This window comes from Erythrolamprus reginae, chromosome 3 (assembly GCF_031021105.1).
Source record: "Erythrolamprus reginae isolate rEryReg1 chromosome 3, rEryReg1.hap1, whole genome shotgun sequence".
NCBI classification, from domain to species: Eukaryota; Metazoa; Chordata; class Lepidosauria; order Squamata; family Dipsadidae; genus Erythrolamprus; species Erythrolamprus reginae.
In genome coordinates this window covers 53,648,531-53,668,094 of record NC_091952.1, presented here as the reverse complement: position 1 = coordinate 53,668,094, position 19,564 = coordinate 53,648,531, and the positions used below count along the sequence as shown (strand labels likewise).

At 39.3% G+C, this 19,564-nt stretch overlaps 1 protein-coding gene across 2 annotated transcripts in view; it reads right to left on the bottom strand.

Moving 5' to 3' along the window:
• Positions 1-393: 393 nt before the first annotated feature.
• SCUBE3 (signal peptide, CUB domain and EGF like domain containing 3) overlaps positions 394-19,564 on the bottom strand; it is a 136,683-nt gene continuing 117,512 nt past the window's right edge. For both annotated transcript variants that reach the window (XM_070745311.1, XM_070745312.1), the window contains exons 15-23: positions 16,789-16,950; positions 13,746-13,949; positions 13,262-13,423; positions 12,011-12,178; positions 8,634-8,795; positions 7,945-8,142; positions 5,618-5,770; positions 4,816-4,895; positions 394-3,378 (exon numbers count right to left, since the gene is read on the bottom strand). In XM_070745311.1, the coding sequence (XP_070601412.1) occupies positions 3,229-3,378; positions 4,816-4,895; positions 5,618-5,770; positions 7,945-8,142; positions 8,634-8,795; positions 12,011-12,178; positions 13,262-13,423; positions 13,746-13,949; positions 16,789-16,950 (1,439 nt within the window). In that variant the 3' untranslated portion in view covers positions 394-3,228. The remainder of the gene's footprint in view (positions 3,379-4,815; positions 4,896-5,617; positions 5,771-7,944; positions 8,143-8,633; positions 8,796-12,010; positions 12,179-13,261; positions 13,424-13,745; positions 13,950-16,788; positions 16,951-19,564) is intronic.

Sequence of the window (19,564 nt, the reverse complement as noted above, 5' to 3'; positions counted from 1 at the left end):
CATCTAAAAATAATCTCCACTCCTGGTACAGGAAAAAGCAACTAATCGTTTTCATTCCTACTATTTCCATTTCTACTATTTTTATACAATTTTAATTGCTTTTATATTAAAGGAGTTACGTTTTTTTTATTTTTAGCAGAAATGCATAATAGACAATAATATGCATTTTACAGTGCAAATTCTATGTCTAGGTTTCAGAACCCTTAGTTTTGGGGACTACAAATTGTCTAGTGTAAAAAAATTGGCTGATTTCTAAAGAGAAAAAAGGAACAAAAAGGGAGGAAGGAATAGAATTTCAAGCAGTAATAAATATGCATTAGCCGTTTTATAAGCAATGGGGAAAATCTGGACGATCAATGAAACACCAAAAAAATCCATTTAATAATTTAAATGGGCAATATGAAATGCAAACTTTTATTTTTACAAATGAGATACAATTTCTTTCATCAAGTGCAAATAACTTTATGAACTACACCTTTTTTCATTATTTTTCAAGGGATATTGGATGATGGCATATGGCACAGCAACTTAAATAATTTAGCTTTATTGCTTATATCTGGTTATAGTTCCTATTTGAGATGGATTTTTCTGCTTGTTAATTTTTTTACTTTTTACATATTGATACACGCAAAATAGATCTCATAACAAAAACCAGGTAGAAACTAAAGCAAAATTCAACACACTGTTTTTCTTTTCAAAGCTGTCCCCCATTTCTGGTTATGTCTCTGTTATCTTTCTCGGAAGTATATAACCAACTTGAGGGTCTATCTCTCATCTCTTCACAAAATAAACAAATACTTATAAGTTCAAGAAAATGTTGCGTCCAATTAGCTTTTATAATAATGGAATCTCACTTACTAAAATATGACTGTGTTTACATCAAAATCACTTCGATGTCAGTTGCAATCTGATGTACTTGTGGATAGGCCCAAGCAGGGTTCATAACCTATATATTTATTGTTCATAACCTATATTATAAGTATCTTGTGCCAGATTGCCTGCCTTTCCTTGGGAAATGGCAGATATAGATTTAAGAGTTTGATATTAAATGTTCTCCCTCCCCTCCCTAAGATGGAATATCTCTTTATTCCCCCTGGCAGGGCCTCTTTCCTGGTGGTTCCACTACATTCTTTTTCATGGCTAATATGTTGTGAACTTGGTAGAACTATTTCATGATTCTGGATCAGGTTAAAAATAAGAAGTAAAAAACCCATAGCACACAAAACTGGTGAAAATTGGCAGTATTGTATATGCACTAATTATAATTGCATACCACTTTCCATAATTCTGACTGTTAATTTAAAATTAAGACTGTTTTTCATCATTAGCATTAGCATTTGCTAACTTGAATATGAATCAGTGCTTGACTGACAGTTTATGTAACTGCAGAGTCCTTAATACTCTCTAAACTTGATTGTTTGCTGGTAGTCATTTAATCCTTAGTGCTAGAAGGGAGTGAGTTTTGCTTTTTATATGGGGTAGCTTGCTCTCTGAGTTTATATAATTTGATATGGACAAGGAAGAAACACTTGATATGATTTCATATCAACAGGAGCTACTCTAAAAACAAATTCAATGCAGGATTCAGCTTTGTAGCATGAGAAAATAGAGTACCTCTGAGTAGGTGCAGAAAACATTTCCTTCCTCACTAAGAATCCATAGCTACATTTTTTGATTCAGGAAGAGAAAAAAACCCCTTGAATTAAAAGTTATGACTACCCAAAAGACCCCAGACCCTTTTATAGGCCCTGCAGCTTATTGGAGCAACTCTGTATAATATGTTAGAACAAAACATTCTTCTACCTGTACAAAGCCAAATTTCAGAAAGAGTGAGATTAAGTAGCATGGTGAATGTGTTAAAAGAGTTTTAATATGGGGACCAATTGCAATATATGATTCTTGATAAATTCTTTAAAGATGCCTTTGATAGCATTTGAATTGAATTGATTTTAGGAGCTGCTTGCTATCAAAGCATAATTTCACATCCTCAAACTCTATCTTCAGGAGTTATGATGGAGTTTACTCTAGTGGGAAAAAAAAATTCCAAAAGCTGAAAATGTAGTTACATTTAGTCATCATTCTCCCAATTCCATGTTTGGATTCTTTTTTGTTTCTTGTACACACACATCCTCTTTTTCTCGGGCAGGTATAAATATTGTAGTTTCTAGTAGGAAAAAACCCTCTAAATAATATAAAGACAACTCAAAACGATTGCACTTAATAATATGAAAAAGGTAGAAAGGAGAGCATCCTAGTGCACATTCACTTATTCCTGCCCTTCACACCACTTACTTTCTTATCACTGAGTTACTCTTTGGCAGAGCTTACAAGAAGTCTGATCTCTCAGCACAAATGTCTGTGGGGAAAATCTTAACAGAATAATCTCACTTTTCACCATCTTCTGCTCCCTGGTGCCCCTTCCCCCTTTCCAGACATGAGTAGGTGGCTAGGCTTTTAACACCCAAATCCATCATGAAATGATGCTCTTCTAGTCACCACACTTGCCATTCCCAACAAGGGCAATTTCTTTTCACATTTCTGTGATACACCTTTTTATTGTATGATCTATATCCATTGTATCCCCTCCCCCATGTTTGAGCCTCTCTGCAAGACTGTTTGATTCATTTTTCAATTAAAAACATAAACAGTCTGATAAATAAGGCCGAACCTTCCACATTCCAGGTCTCCATTACTCTCAGTTCTTTAAAAAAGTGTTCAGCCGGTTCGATTCCATCGCTTAGCAGTTGCTCAGCGTCTTCCCATTTCATTGGTGACCCAGAAGTAGAGGGATCTTATGATAGCTGAAGTTTTCCTTTTTAGAAACAGTTCACGCAGAGGAATGTACCCAAACAGCCTCTTTAGCAGCTGCATGGTAGCCCAAGGGGCCACACACAATGGCATATATGTGAGAAAGCTGGACTGGGAACTACTTTTGCAAAGAGTGTGTCACTTGGTGAAATGGGTGATTTCAACAGGCTGAGACTTCAGTATGGAAACACAAGGGAGGGGATTTATTTCCTTGTGGCTAGCTGTTCCTTCCATGGCCAAATCATCAGTAAATTTGATTCGAAGAAAAGCCAAGGAATGACCAGGTGTAAGATGCATCTGCATAGTGAAGATGGCGGGTTTCTATTTGTAGAAAAAATTCACCAAAAAGTAACAATAAGCATAAGAAAAAAAAGTTTTCTTGGCAGTTGAGAAACCTGGAAGGTTGGTGAAAACAGGAGGCTATTTGTAAGGTCTAAGAAAACTTGAAACTTTGGAGCGGAGGAGTTTGATGAAAGAGCGTGGCAGCATTTCCTTGTGTTTTTCGGTGTATTTAAAATAGTTCTGTGGATGAGCTAAGACATCAAAGAAAGCCTTGATTAACTTCTTGTCCTACAAGGGAAACAAATGACAATTGTAGATGTAACCACAAGAATTGTAATAGTCCACAGAATCTTTGACAAATAGATACCCAGTCTAACTGATACACCACCTTTGTTGTATAACTAGCAAGGTTGAGAATGGTATCAATAGTGGAATCCTAATCCAATAGATTGTTAAACAGCAAGAAAATCCATGGAATGCATCCAGACCCATACTGTATAGTGAGCTACAACACTATTAAATCCAAGTCTAATAGAATCATTATGTGACAATACTATGGCACAGATTTCTTTAATAACATATTATTGGGGATAAATATGAAAGATAATAGACTCCATCTGTTACTGTGTAGTATATAGGTTGTCCCTATATCTGCTAGTATTAATAAATTAATTCAGAGGTAATTCTTATAATTATTTTGATTTTTGACATGTTTTGTGACTTGCTGTGCTGCCTTATATATTTTACAAGTTATAGCCAGCTTAGGGGACCATATATTGTGTTGGTTTTGTGTTAAGGTATTTTGAGTTTCTGTGAGGTCCAAAAATACAAAATTAATTTGCTCTTCACTTTTTCAATTTTTCTCAATGTATATTGATTTATTTTCTCCACATCAATGAGTATGGAGAAAATCCTACAAACCGAATAATTATTTTAATTATATATTAACTGGCTAATTTTCCTGATCTCTATGAAAGCTTTGCAAAATTATTCTAAATGAAGATAAATACACTTTCCTGAGCTCTGGTGATAAGCTTGAAAAGCATAGCTGAATGACAAGTTTTCTGAAAGAAAATACTTTCATTCTGAATAGAAAGTATTTTAATTCTGTTTGAAAAATATGGTTCAGTTTCAAAGTGTGTAAGGAGATAAATTGCCACATCCACCAACCTTATGTTTTTCCGCTAGTATATTATTGGGGGGTGGAGGGAAGAGTCAGCTACATATGTTAAGCATAAGTGCAATGCCATTATTACATGTGTACCTTCTGTTATATTTTAAATTAAGTAAAAACAGAGGTATTTCTATAACTTCTTCAATTACTCAAACTACTATTTCCCCAAAGGGATAGGAACAATTTCTGGCAAAAAACTGAAGCAGGAAGGAAATAATCAAAGCCCCTCCTCTCACAATTTAATGTGGATTTGCATTCAAAATGTCCACAGCTGTATCTAGAAAAAAGGAGGTAGGGAAAAGACTAACTGAAAGCCATTTTCTAAAATGTACACTCAGCAAAATGCTTTTTGGCTTTTATGCTAACAGTTTATATTTCTCCTCACATTACAAGGAGCTCACTAAGTTCTCTAATTAAAAAAAAAAACATTAGTCCCACTTTTAAATATGTTTTAAAACTGAGATGTATAGAAAACAATGCACATAATCATATGGATGTTACAGGATACCAATGACTCAAGTCCTTTTCAGTAAAATAAAAAGTAGCCTTACTTTCAATATTTCCTGATGATTTTCAGATGCATAGAGTCTGCCATCTCGGACAATGTCTTCTACCAGCTGTTCATAATCCTCTGCATTATTGGTAAAATGGTCAGTGGAAGATATGAGAAAAGAAAAGCAGCTAGTAAATTTATTTTAAATGCAATGTACTATATACATACTATATAATGCATCATAAAAAGATTTTGATAATCTCCAGAGTTTATTTATTTATTAATTAGATTTGTATGCCACTCTTCTCCGAGTTACCTCGAGAAATTTGGAGGGAAGGGGAAATAAAGAAATATACCTCTAACTAACAGTTTGTAGAATAACAATGATGAAGACATTCCAATGCCATTATTTTTTAAAAAAATTAAAAGGAAAATAATAGACTTTGGCTTTTATGATTAATACCCCCTACTCCTCATCTCGAGATATTAAAAGGATAGAAGAACACTCATTAATTACATTGATACATTGGTCTGAAGCACTCAACTTTTTTGTATATTTGAAATATCATATTTCTGCCAGAAATCTTATTTGGAGAATTGTCCTAATTTTGTCACCCATGCTTTTCAGTATCTATGTATGTTGCATGAATACTGCAAAGGCTTTAGATTTAAATGTATAAGCTATTTGGATGTATGTGGATATGTGTGAAAGTTTTTCAGATACAACTAATATCCATGCTTAACATCAAGGCTTGGAACCAAATGGCACCAGAAGGACTACGAAGCATGGGTCCACAAGGGACCTATATGCTGGAAAGATCAGACTTCATAGCATAGCTCTATAACTTCCTCATACTTACCATCATATGTGACATAAGGAATTTGGAAGCCTCTGGCACTGTTAACTTCACTGGTTTTAAAGTTAATCCATAATTTTCGGGACCTTGCAGTGAATGCTATAGGCCTCTCATAAGTCTGGCATGTCTCATAGGTTGTGATGGAGGATGGAGATGCTGTAAAAGAAAGCAGATCCTGTTCATATATTGTTTAGGATCATAAAAGCTCTTAGATGATAAAGCAACATATTCACTTGAAGCCAGAAATATTCTTGTTAGGAATCTTACCTGAAATTTATAACAAAGGGAATGTATATTTAATTATTTATGTACTAACTGCAGCTGGAATTGCATTTGCACAACATTGGAAGAGTGAAGAGATTCCCAATGAAGGTGATTAGGAAAATATTAGAATATGCAGAAATGAACAGATTAACCTTACAAATTCAAGAGAAAGAACAAATGGAATATTATAGAATATGGAAAGTAATTTATGAATGGTTGAAGAATAAAAAAGGAGTTTGAAAATGAAAAAGAATTAAAAAAATAAATAATAATAGAAAATATATTAAGATAGAAATATAAATAAGATGAAAACTGTTAGTACTTGTGTGATGAGAATAATGATGTTCAATGTTAATACGATATAACCACTAGAAAAAATAAGAAGAAAATGAAAAGCTTTACAATGTTGAATTGTTTAATATTATTTATTTACAGTATTTATTTATTTATTGGATTTACTTTAAGTTTAGAGAAATAATATCAATGCGAATGTGAATGATGGTGTAAATGGTGAAATATGTTGCACAGAAAATGTTTGTAATCAGATGACACAGTGCTTAAGGAAAGATGAAATGTTTATATTTTTTAAAATGAAAAATGAAAAAGTGGGTTTTTTTAAAGGAAGCATATCTTAATCAAGTTGTACCATCTTTAGCTGAAATATTTAAAAGGCTATTTAGATGTGAAATAAGGGCAGACCCATTCATGTGAGGGGCATTTTGGGGGGATTTAATGCCACAAAGTTTCAAATTTGGGTATGTATATTTTTAGTACAACAGCAAACTACCCTTCATGCAAACACAACAAACTACAGTTCAGTGGTGGCAAACGCTTTTTGGTTTGCTTGCCAATAGGGTATGTACGTACCCACAGCCATTCCCTCCCCCCTATGCATGTGCGCCCCCCTGCACTGCTCCGGTGAATGGCACAACCCCCTCCGCCCCCCATTCATGTGCACAGACCTGAGGCCTGGGATAATGGAAAAAAAATGGCCAAATGGGCAAACCGGAAGTCCATTTTTCCAAGCTTCCAATTTGCCCGTTGGCTGGGTTTTTGCACTCCTGGGCTTCAGGTGAGCTTCCCTGAAGCCTCCAGAGGCTAAAATGGCCTTCCCCAAGGCTGAAAATCAGCTGGGCAGTGCAAATATACACACTGGAAGTGACATGGAGCAATGCCTCGTGTGCTCTCCACTATGGCTCTGCACGCCACCTGTGGCACACCTGCCATAGGTACACCATCTCTTCTATAGTTGCTTTGTCCTTCTCATTTTAACAGATTTTCGGGGGGGGGGATGATGGAAAGAAGGGGACAAAAAGATTACAAATCAAAGTTCGTGTGTCAATTTTGTATAGAATTTTGTAAACAAGGGACAAATACTACAGTGTATAAGAAAGATCTTGTCTGAAAACTTCTGAACTTGGAGAACTTAGAGACTCCCACAATAATCCTCTTGAAGGTGCAGGCTTTCTGAGAAACAATGACAATTAGTAATTCTTCTTATGCTCATGGATCACTCTGAAATACATTTTTAATGTGATTATATTCTCAGTTTAATTATGTAAGTTTACTATATATTACAAGTATTCCAATCCAGAAAAAAAAATCAGATCCTGACTTTCGGTTCATGGATGCCAACTATATCGGTGGTTATTGAAACAGATGTTCAAGTGCCAGCCCTTTGTTGGTCAAGGCAGATAGGATTCCCTTGGGTGCCATTTGTTGGAGGTCAAGGGAAAGGGGGGGGGGCTTTGCCTTCTTTTTCTGCTCAAGATCCCCATGTACAATTGGTGGGCCATTGTGTGACACAGAATGCTGGACTCGAGGGGCTTTGGCCTGAACTCTTCTTATGTTTTATCAGTATCTGAAAGGCTCTCCTCTCTTTAAGGCATCTGTTTCAATGTAGGGACTAAAGACCCAAACACTAAACTCTTTAGGACATGCTAGAAGAATCTCCTATTAGTTTGCTTGTCAATTCCTCTCCAGAGAAGATGAAGGAGAGTGGTATTACATCTATGCCTACAACAGGGATCTGCTGTGTGGTCCCAATGAAGCATTGGGTTACCTACAGTTTTTCCGCATCACCAGGACATCCCCACATTCATCCTCAGATGGCAGGAAAATTTCAGGCACCACAATCAAAATCTTGCGCTTTGGAGGTGGGTTGATGTTCCAAGTGCATTCCACATTTGCAGGATAGTTTCCAGGGTAATTGGGAGACTCAATATAGCCAGTGAACTCCCCCAGTTCTCCACCACATTGACGGTCTGCAAGGAAACAAATAAAAAAATACTGGGATATCAGCTAAGAAACTGGTGGTCAACAGAGCTTGCAGTACTGCCTTGTGAGTGTAATATAATGTAAGTATGTATGTGTGTGCTATATGTAAGGAGCCAGGGTAGTGCAGTGGTTAGAGTGCAGCCCTGCACAATACTTCAGCTAACTGCTAGCTGTAGTTCAGCATTTCAAATCTCACCACCGGCTCAAGATTGACTCAGCCTTCCACCCTTCTGAGATGGATAAAATGAGGACCCAGGTTGTTGGGGGCAATACACTGATTCTGTAAATTGCTTAGAGAGGGCTGTAAAAGCACTATGAAGTGGTATATAAGTCTAAAAGCTATTGCTATACACAAAAGTAGAAAGTCAAGAAAACAGATAATTTCAGAGTGACATCTATACAAATCTACAAATCTTATGTAAATCTATGAATCTATACAAATCTTCCATCTACACAACTCTTACAAGACAAGGCATACTTTTGCACTGTGATACAGAAGTGGAGCCGTCAAAGTCTGTCGTAGTATTCCCAGGGCATGCAATACAATAGTTTTGTCGGAAGTCTGGCTGATAGGTGCCTATTACACAACGAATGCAGCGATGGACACTGGTGTTGTAATAATGGCCTGGAGAGCATTGAACTGAAAAATTAAACAACAAAAACATTAAAAATCAGTTTAACTATAATAGGAAGAACATTAATTGGATAAGTATATTTTTAAATAAAAAGTCAACAGTAAAAACCATACAGTAGCAGAATGCCTTCACTTTCTCTCTTCTTCATTTTATGGTACTATAGTAGTCTATAGTAACACTGGATTGAATGTTGAGTCCCTTACTCTATACCCAGTGATGGCTAATCTTTTCCGGACTGAGTGCCCAAAGTGCATGTGTACCTGTGAACCCCCAAAATAGGCGTTGTGACCTTACCTGAATGCCTCTTCTCATCTGTTAGAACCAGCCTTCAGAGAAGAGAAGATAGAGAAGAGAAGAGAAAAGAAGAGAAGAGGTGTTCAGGTAAGGTCATAACAGAGTGGAACCAGACTTCAGAATGGGACTTACCAAAGTAGGGGTACCGGGAGTGTTGAATATGTAAATATGTTAAGAGGGTAAGGTCACCCAAAGTTTGGGATTTGAATAAAGGGCGCTGATTGGCCACATTATTCCAAGTGGGAAAAAATAACGGCTGTCAAAGCCGCGCCTACTAGAAAGGAGAAAGTATAAATAGTTACAACTGCCCGCGCTTTCGCTCAGCTATTCGCGCCTAATTGCTTAGAGTACTAGCAGAGTTACCGTTCCAACAGACTGCAGATAAAACAGTTTTGTTCCAATGCGCTGCCTCTTGTTGAATTTATTACAGGGAGAGGTAGAGTAATGAAGTAATGGGCGTTCATTAAAGTGCACTCCAATGAACCTCCATTACTTGCTGTAGAACTCTCCTGCCAAAGGAATGTGGTTCTCCAGTACCTTATTAATTGCTCAGTTCCTGTTATTTTACCTCTCAGCTGTATTTCTTTTTCCGGTGAATGAAGGAAGGAAAAAGGTGGATTCTTTATTGATGCAAGGTTAAAGCCCTGAGATGGGCTATTTGGTTAGTATAGAGTTTAAGGTCAAAAAATACAAACAAAGGTAAAGATTTTAGGGAGTGATATTAACCACAACCTAACAAAAATGGAAAGAAAGGTGAAGATTTCAGGGAGTGAAATTAACCACAACCTAAAAAATGGAAAGAAAGGTAAAGATTTCAGGGAGTGAAATTAACCACAACCTAAAAAATGGAAAGAAAGGTAAAGATTTCATAGAGTGAAATTTACTATGACCTATTCTCTGAAGGATTAAATCCTAGATTCTATAGGGCGGATCCTAACAGCTATGCAAATGACTGACTCGATCCTCCAGATGATTGGTTGAGGATAACCTATTCTGAAGGCTGGTTCCACTCCAGGATGGAGAATGCAATGTGCATGTGGCCCCCGCATATGTATCCCACCCCGCACAAGTGCCCAAATGCTTGGGGGATGCTGTCTTAGAACAAAGAGGACTTTTCAATAGTCTCTCTGTCAAAGATAATACCAAACAGGCGGTTTTAACTTTAACAAGCATTGTCCAATATATGTCAGTGTTATTTCACCAAGGTTTTTAAATAAGAACCATTACTTTAAATTAAGGCAAGAAACCTATTAGCAACCAATGCAGTTAATCTATTTTATATCAGCTTTTTTTCTACCAGATCTTCTACAAAAGCAGTTCTATGTAAAAGTGCATTGCATTAGTCCAGTGCCTTCTGCTCCAGATAGAAATAATGTATAACTGGAACACCATGGTCCTCCTGTCCAAGATGTCCACCTGCTATTTGGGCAGGATTCAAAATTCCAGAACAACCAGGGGGGAACACATCCTTGCCTAGAATAACTATTGGATTTAAATGCCTGAAAGGGTATCAACCACTAGAAACTCGATATTGATAAGATTTAATTAGACTTGTTTTGCTCCATCAGAACCTCACAGCTTCCAACACCAGTTTAAGGCTTTCATGTCATCACTGGCTCATCCCAGAATCAAAGTGTGTAATTTAATGTCTTCAGCCTACCACCATGATGGCAAACCTATGGCATGCGTGCCACAGGTATCACATGAAGCCAGGTGTGGGCAGCAGGCAGGACGGGGTGGAACGCAGTTCCACCGGTGGAAATGAAGATACGTGCGCAGCTCCAGCTGATCGGTGGCTGTTACTTCCTGGATTACTGGTCTCGGCTCGGCTCTCCTTTTTTCCCCTGCTGCTGCGTTTGCACTCCTTGCTTTTTTCCACTTTCCTGGCCTTGGACGAGCTTCCCTCTCTCCTGCCTGGCTCCCCTCCAGCCTCACGTGGCCACTTCCTGCCTGAGGTGCAAGTAGAAAGCGTGAGTGGAAGCGGCTCTGGCAGCATTTATGCTTCTGGCAGCACCTGTTCACCTAGCTACCCAGCCTGAGGTGGGTGTGTGTGTGACCCAGGAAGGAGAGCATGGGAAACACAAAGCAAATTGTCAGCCCAGCGAGCAACACTGGTAAGGTTGTAAGTCGAGGACTTATCAGTCCACTTGAACGATAATGATCGTTCAAGCCACTCCCACCTGGTCACATGGCTGGCAAGCCACTCCTACCCAGTAACATGACCATTAAGCCACACCCAAAAAATAAGCTACACCCACAGTGTGGCAGTAAAAAGTTTGGCTGCCCATTACTGCATGAAGCCATATTTGAGGGCACACGAGGCATTGTCCTATGTCAGCGCATGTGCATGCTGGCCAGCTGATTTTTAGCCTTTTTCAATGTTTTTGCTCTCCCCAGGCTTCATGGAAGCCTCTTGAAGCCTGGGGATGATGCAAACAGCCCAACTGGCCAACCAGAAGTTCGTTTCCAAATTTCCAGTTGGCCCACTTGACTTTTTTCACTGTCCCTGGGCTTCAGGAGTCCGTTGTGAGACCTGTGTGCATGCGTGAGGGGCAGAGGGTGGAGTGTGCAATGGGGGTTGTGTGCATGTGTGGGGGAGATCATGTATGTGGGCATGTATGTGCTATGAACCCAAAAAAGGTTCGCCATCACTGGCCTACCGTAATAGCTTCTTCAAAACAGGTCCACAACCACCTACTTCAAAGCAGTTCCAAACACCTCCTCTCTCAAGAAGCATTGAAAACCAGCTGGAACCAATAATCACTCATGAGCCATCTAGCCACCTGAAAAAGCCAGGAGGGGCATGGATTCCCTGTGCAGAAAGGTGCAGAGATCTAAGGAGGCGACCTTGGAGGAGGAATCCAGAAGCAATGCTAAGTGAAAAACAAATATGTTAAACTAAAGTCTGATGCTGTCACAGGCATACCTTTAGTATCACAATCCTGGAAGGAAAAAGCTCCATCGTGCTTGGTGGTCAACCCTCCACCACAATGGAAACATAATGCTCGGCCAGCTTCAGGCTGATAGGTACCACGCACGCACAATTGGCAGGGTTTAAAGCCATTTATAGAGTACTGTCCAGGAGGGCATTGACCTATGAGCATTTAGGAGAGAAAGACATGAATTGCACTAAATGAAGTACATTGTCTCCACATATGGCTTGTAATGTGATGAATCAGCAGCATGCAAGAGGCATTATAATATATGAAATCATACACAGGACTAGGGGAGTCTTCCAGCATCCAAGAAATTATCTATGGCAATTCTATGTTTCAGCGCTGGATCAGAATAATGGCAGTGTAAGAAGACATGCCGTTATCAGAGCTTTTTATCCAAATGATGGATGTGATTTGCACAAAATAGTTATTAATTTGCCCTCCTGTGATACACCTTAGGAAGTGCACAAGTATGTCCTACAATGGAGTTTATAAACTGGCAACCAAACTACTACCCTGCAATAGCATTGTGGTCTCCTGGCTAATGTAACACCAGCCTATGCTAATAATATCAATCATAATAAAGATGCTCAGAAACGGTATTGTAAGAATGCCTTCTACATTAATAAGAAACCTTAAACCTTTATGTTATTTAAGAAAAGTGTCCCAAAAGATTAGAATAACAGCTTTTGCAGTTACTTAGCACTATTGGTGTTGTAAGCTTACACAGTATCTTAGTAGCACTTCAGAAGGAGCAGAGGTGGGATTCAGCAGGTTCTTATCAGTTCTGGAGAACCGGCAGTGGAAATTTTGGGTAGTTTGAAGAATCAGTAAATACCATCTGTGACTGGCCCCAACCCTATTTATTCTCTGCCTCCCGAGTCAGCTGATTGGGAGGAAATGGGGATTTTGCAGTAACCTTCATCTGCCACATCCACCAAGCCACACTCAGAGAACCGGTAGCAAAACATTTTGATTCCCACCACTACGGACTCTCAAAGATAACTGTTAAATCATACATTTTGCTTTATTTCCAGCCAAGTGTCTTGCCCTGGAGTTGATAGTGTGAAACAAAGACCATCTCCAGCATCATTAGACTATTAACGTATTGCACCTCTTGAGGTTGTAATAATGTCACTAACAACCCTTCTTTCTGGCACTTATGTTATACAATTCTCCCATGTATTAGGATCTTGAACTTCAGTTCTAATCTTCGGGTCTACTGCAGCTCATGTCTTTACCTGCGCAAGTGCTTATATTTGTTGCTCCAACAGGCCCATAAGCATCACTCCCAGGGCAAAGGTCACAGGAGAGCTGGCCTTCTTTCTCCTGAAAGGTCCCCGGAGGGCAAAGGACACACTGCTCCATCTGGCCATGGTAGTATGTTCCTGGCAGGCAGCTAACTAAGAGAGAGGCAAATGTACTAGTGACATAGGTAAAAAGGCAATATTCAAGTTAACACATTTGTTTCGAAGGGAAGGCACCTTATCCTCCCCAGTGCCTAGGGCACCATAATAAAGCTTAAGCTTTTAAAAGAATGAGCATAAGCACTCTAGCTCTCCTTCAAAAGAACAAGCAGTTGTCAGAGATGTTAAAAGCTGAAAAAATGATATTTAAGCAGCAGTAGCACTAAAGGCTTGTAGTTAATTTGCAAGTGGCTCTTCAATTCTTTCCTACTTCACTCCCCACTGCCTTAGGATACGTCTTTTCTTTTATTTCCCTTACCACACTTGGATGCCAGCCTCTGCTGTCCTGGCCCACAACTCTCCTGCCTCTCAGGAGACAAGCTCAGCTTCCGGGCCACCTCATATTCCATTCCTGAGACACGAATGAGGAATTGCTCCTGGTTTATGGATTTCTTCAAGGCTTTGATAGCTAACTTCAGTTTTTTCTCAATCTTCTGCCGTACACAGTTCAGACTGCAGCTAGCTAAAGATAAATAAAGGAGATTAAATCATCTTTTAGCAGGGCAACAAGGAAAGTCATCTTGAAGATAATTTTGTATTCCTTCCTCGTGTCAGTTCATTCAATAGCAATCTCATCTCAGGGAAAGAGCGACAGTGTAGCAATAGGGCAAATTCTGCATTCAATAGCAATAGTACTAAGTACTAGTACTTAGGTACTTTGCACTCCTCTCTAAATGGTTTACAGAGTCAGCACATTGCCCCCAACAATTTGGGTCTTTATTTTATCGACTTCTGAAGGATGGAAAGTTGAGTCAACCGTGAGTGGTAGTACTGGCACTCAACACATTTAGCCTGCAATACAGTGTACCCTCGATTTTCGTGGGTTCGAACTTCGTGAAAAGTCTATACCACGGTTTTTCAAAAATATTAATTAAAAAATACTTCATGGGTTTTTTCTCTATACCACGGTTTTTCCCGCCCGACGACGTCATATGTCATCACCAAATTTTCGTCTGCCTTTAATAAATGGTTTTTAAAATAAAATTTAGTAAATAAACATGGTGAGTAATAATCTAAATGGTTGCTAAGGGAATGGGGAATTGCAGTTTAGGGATTTAAAGTGTTAAGGTATGGCTTGTGATACTGTTCATAGCCAAAAATAGTGTATTTACTTCCGCATCTCTACTTCGCGGAAATTCGACTTTCGTGGGTGGTCTCGGAACGCATCCCCCGCGAAAATCGAGGGAACACTGTACTACATTTTAACCACTGCTCCACCATGGCTCAGTGGTGTTTGCTATAGATTTCAAACAGCAAACAGCAATCCAACAACATTCAGAAGATACTGAGGTTCTGTCTTTCAGTCTAGCAGTTTGAACTGAACAGTGGAAGCAATTTACTGATCTTTTTCTATCTCTATCTGATTAGGCTCACTGGATGTCTCATAGTGTTTGTGGCTCGGCTATTTGAAGCTCAGAACCCATTCAAAACAATCATTGTGGGGTTTGCCATTTTGTCACAGTTTTTTTGTTTTGAAGTTGGAAGACATTTAAAGCTCATAAAATCTCACAAATGGAGTACAGTGTTCCCTCGATTTTTGCGGGTTCAAACTTCGCGGATAGCCTATACCACGGTTTTTCAAAAAATATTAATTAAAAAATACTTCATGGGTTTTTTTCTATACCACAGTTTTTCCTGCCCGATGATGTCATACATCATCGCTAAACTAATAATTTTTGCAAATAAATACCAAAAAAAATAATTATTGTTAATAAATAATTATGTTTATAAATATCAGGATCACTAAGTGTCTTATTCAATGGTGAGTACCAGTAATAATGGTGAGTAAATGGTTGCTAAGGGAATGGGAAATGGTAATTTAGAGGTTTAAAGTTTTAAGGGAAGGCTTGTGATACTGTCCATAGCCAAAAATGGTGTATTTACTTCCGCATCTCTACTTCGCGGAAATCCGACTTTCGCGGGCAGTCTCAGAAGGTATCCCCCACAAAAATCGAGGGAACACTGTACATACAAATCCAATTAATAAATAATAAATAAATATACAAGAATATTGTAAATTTATTTCATTTAAAATGAAATAACTTCTGCAGTTATCAAACACTGCATGTCAACAAAATAACTTTATAATAATTCATAAAGCTATGCATTCTTTTAACATGTAACTATTAGCAGTGTTTCTCAGTCTTGAAAGCTTGAAGAAGTTTGAGCTTTTGGTAGTTAAAGATGCCAACACTGAACAATAGTTATCAAAGGCTTTCTAGACTGCATTGGAAAGTTGTAATTAAATGGATATGCATTACCATATCTGTTGACAGTTTTTATTTAATTATGGTATTCTTTTGATTTAATATTTTTTATAAATTTTACAAAATTATACAATACACAGCGATTATTAATTCTAGGCTGGATGTATTTTTCTTCAATTTTGCTTGCAATGGCTAAATGATATGAAGTAATTGTATAGTTTAGTATACAAAAACAATGAATTAAAAAAATCTTAGACCAATGGGTTTTTTTAAAAAATATGGAAAATAGCATTGGCTGGAAAATGAATACAGCAGCAATATTATTTTACTCTCATTTAGTTGTAAATATCAATTAGGTAATTCTCAATTTATTTACACCCACATATATGATTTTAGACAGTAATATTGAATATGAATGTTTAATTTTTTTTCCAGATTACAAGTGCATGCATACGTAATCACATAATTTCCAAAACTAGGCAGTTCTTGTTTAATTTATTTTGATTCAAGCAGTTTTGACATTTGATATTTTGTAGATTACTCTTTATGAAGAAAGAATGCATAACATGTTAATATCATAATGCAATACTTTAATAGCAATATTTGTATTTTTACTATTTAGTTTTCTATAATAGTAATAGTTTACTATTGTTCTTGTTGTATTGATTATTGTGTTTGTATATTACTTAGTATTGTCCTGAGTGAAGCAGTTTAGACACACATATACACACATTTTCCATGTTCTTTTATCAACATGGTTAGTAATAATGACTACAAATAATTTTAAATACGTTTGCTAAGAAAAGGCTATTTTCCTCTTTTAAAATGAACTAGTATTAATAATAAGATTGATTGTTGGTCATTGTTGGTCATGAAATTCCACTCATCACAGAGGTTAATTTTCTGTGCTAAATTATGATAAGATTCCTGCTTCTGTGTTCACCACAAATCCCTGTCCTTAAAATAAAAGGAAAATAGTGATAAAAGCACCTACATCTCTAGAGATGCAATACTATTGGATGATGATAATGATGACGCCAAGTGAATTTTCAACTCTCCTCCCCATTTCCCTGTCTTTTCTGTCACTTACTCTACCTGTGATCTCTTCAGGTTTGATTTCAGCTTCAAACTCCAGGGTGATGCGAGTCACCTCTTTGTTGGGAGAGTTGCGAGCCCGACGTCCTTTGCCTTTCTTTGATGAATCACACTTTAGGTTCACGAAAGACACTTGGCAATCTGAGCAAGGGGCTGACCCACCTAGTAGAATCAATGTCAGGAACATACAACATTAAGGTACATACAAATAAAATCTTCACAAGCATATTCTTTTATAAACACTAAGCAAAATGTCTCTTCCTTCCCCTGATAAAAGGACTAAACAGACGTAGGGAGGCATCTAGTGGACCCCAGAGCTCTAGCGAACATCTCTCTGTGGTGAAGGAAACCCTCAACAACCTTCTACCTAAACTATGCATTTGGAACTATTTTCAGCCAGACCCCATGCAGGAGAAATCTAAATTTCTCAAGCTTCAATCTCACTCTCACTTCTATTTACAGTATTTGTTTTGTCATGTACGTGGTATACAAAGATATAATATTTATATACATGATACGAATAAAAGAGAAGCATTAGGACAGGGGATGGAAGGCACTCTGGTGCACTTCTGCACGCCCCTTACTGACCTCTTAGAAATCGGGAGAGGTCAACAGTGGATAGCGCAAAGGTAAAGTTTTGGGGGTTAGGTGATGATACTATAGACTCTGGTAGTGATGATACTATAGACTCTGGTAGTGAGTTCCATGCATCAACTACTCGGTTACTAAAGTCATATTTCCTGCAGTCGAGTTTAGAGCGGTTTACTTTAAGTTTGTATCTGTTGTGTGCTCGTGTGTTGTTATAGTTGAAGCTGAAGTAGTCGTTGACAGGAAGAATGTGGTAGCAGATGTTTTTATGGGCTATGCTTAGGTCGTGCTTAAGATGATGTAGTTCTAAGCTTTCTAAACCTAGAATTGCAAGTCTAGTAGTGTAGGGTATTCTGTTACAAGTGGACGATAAACTATCACTGGACATTTTCTAGTAAAATATCGCTGGACATTTCCCTTTGCTTTTTAATTAGTGCCTTATAATTATAACATAGAAGGCATAGTCTCCTGGTCATAAAGCCCATGATAGGACAACATTTTACAAGATTCTAGCCATAAATGTCTATTGAGTTGTCAGAATTCAAAGAATGTTGCCTTAATTAGAAATAAGTAGAGTACTGCTATTTTTTTAAACTAATCACTTCTTTTTGTTCCTATGGCAAGTGGAAACTGAAAGATCCAATTCGAACAAGTTAAAGTACAGAATAAACCACCAGTGGAAAGCCTCAGTTTAGACCAGTGTTTCCCAACCGGTGTGCCGCGGCACACTGGTGTGCCGCGAGACATAGTCAGGTGTGCCGCGAAGAAATAAGCTCAGCTTCTGGTCTCGCAACTTTTTGCGAAGAGAAAAAAGTTGTGAGACCGGAAGCTGAGCTTGCTTCTTTGCGCCTTCCAAGTTTTCCAGCAGTTGCGGCGCCCCGCCCGGCTGGAGCTTCCCTGTCAGCAGGTGAGCTTTGGGGCTTGGTGGGAGGGCAGCGGCAGCGGGAGGGCGGCGCGCAGGGGGAGGGTGATGGCGGCGGCAGCGGGCAGGAGCCATGCCGTGGGGCGGTGGCAGGGTGGTCCCTCTCTCTCTCCCCCTCTCTTGCTTTCTCTTTCTCTCCCCCCTCTCTCCCTCTCTCTTTCTCCCAGTAGCCGTGGGGCGACGTCAGGGTGATCGTCGGTGCCTCTGTTCCTCTGTTCCGGAGGCGGAGCTCCGGAACAGAGGAACAGAGGCACCGGCGGCGGCGGCTGGAAATGCTGGAATTGCGTGGCTGGCACTTGCCTGCTGGCTGGACCAGGACGGAGGCTCAAGCCCCACGTCCATGCCCGGCGCAACGCCAGAAATGTACGGCGTCTAGCCACCGCCGTCTGTGCCTCCGTTCTGGAGCTCCGCTTCACAGCTGATCACCCTGCCGTCGCCCAACGGCTACTGGGAGAAAGAGAGAGGGGGAGAGGGGGGAGAGAAAGAGAAAGCAAGAGAGGGAGAGACAGAAATAGAGAGAGGAAGAGAGGGGGGAGAGAAAGAGAGAGAAAGATACAGCAAGAGAGGGAGAGAGAAAGAGAGGGGGAGAGAAAGAGATAGCAAGAGAGGTAGAGAGAGAAAGAGAGAGGAAGAGTGGGGGAGAGAAAGAGAGAGAAAGAGATAGAAAGAGAGGTAGAGAGAGAAAGAGAGAGGAAGAGAGGGGGGGATAGAAAGAGAGAGAAAGAGATAGCAAGAGAGGGGGAGAGAGAAGGAGGGAGAGAGGGGGGAGAGAAAGAGATAGCAAGAGAGGGAGAGAGAGGGGGGGAGAGAGAAAGAGATAGCAAGAGAGGGAGAGAGAGAAAGAGAGAGGGAGAGAGGGGGGAGAGAAAGAAGGAGAGAGAGATAGCAAGAGAGGTAGAGAGAGGAAGAGAGGGGGGATAGAAAGAGAGAGAAAGAGATAGCAAGAGAGGGAGAGAGAGAAGGAGAGAGGGAGAGAGGGGGGAGAGAAAGAGATCAAGAGAGGGAGAGAGAGAGGAAGAGAGGGGGGGAGAGAAAGAGAGAGAAAGATATAGCAAGAGAGGGAAAGAGAGGGAGAGAGGGGGGAGAGAAAGAGATAGCAAGAGAGGTAGAGAGAGAAAGAGAGAGGAAGAGGGGAGGATAGAAAGAGAGAGAAAGAGATAGCAAGAGAGGGAGAGAGAGGTGAGAGAAAGAGATAGCAAGAGAGGTAGAGAGAAAGAGAGAGGAAGAGAGGGGGGATAGAAAGAGAGAAAGAGATAGCAAGAGAGG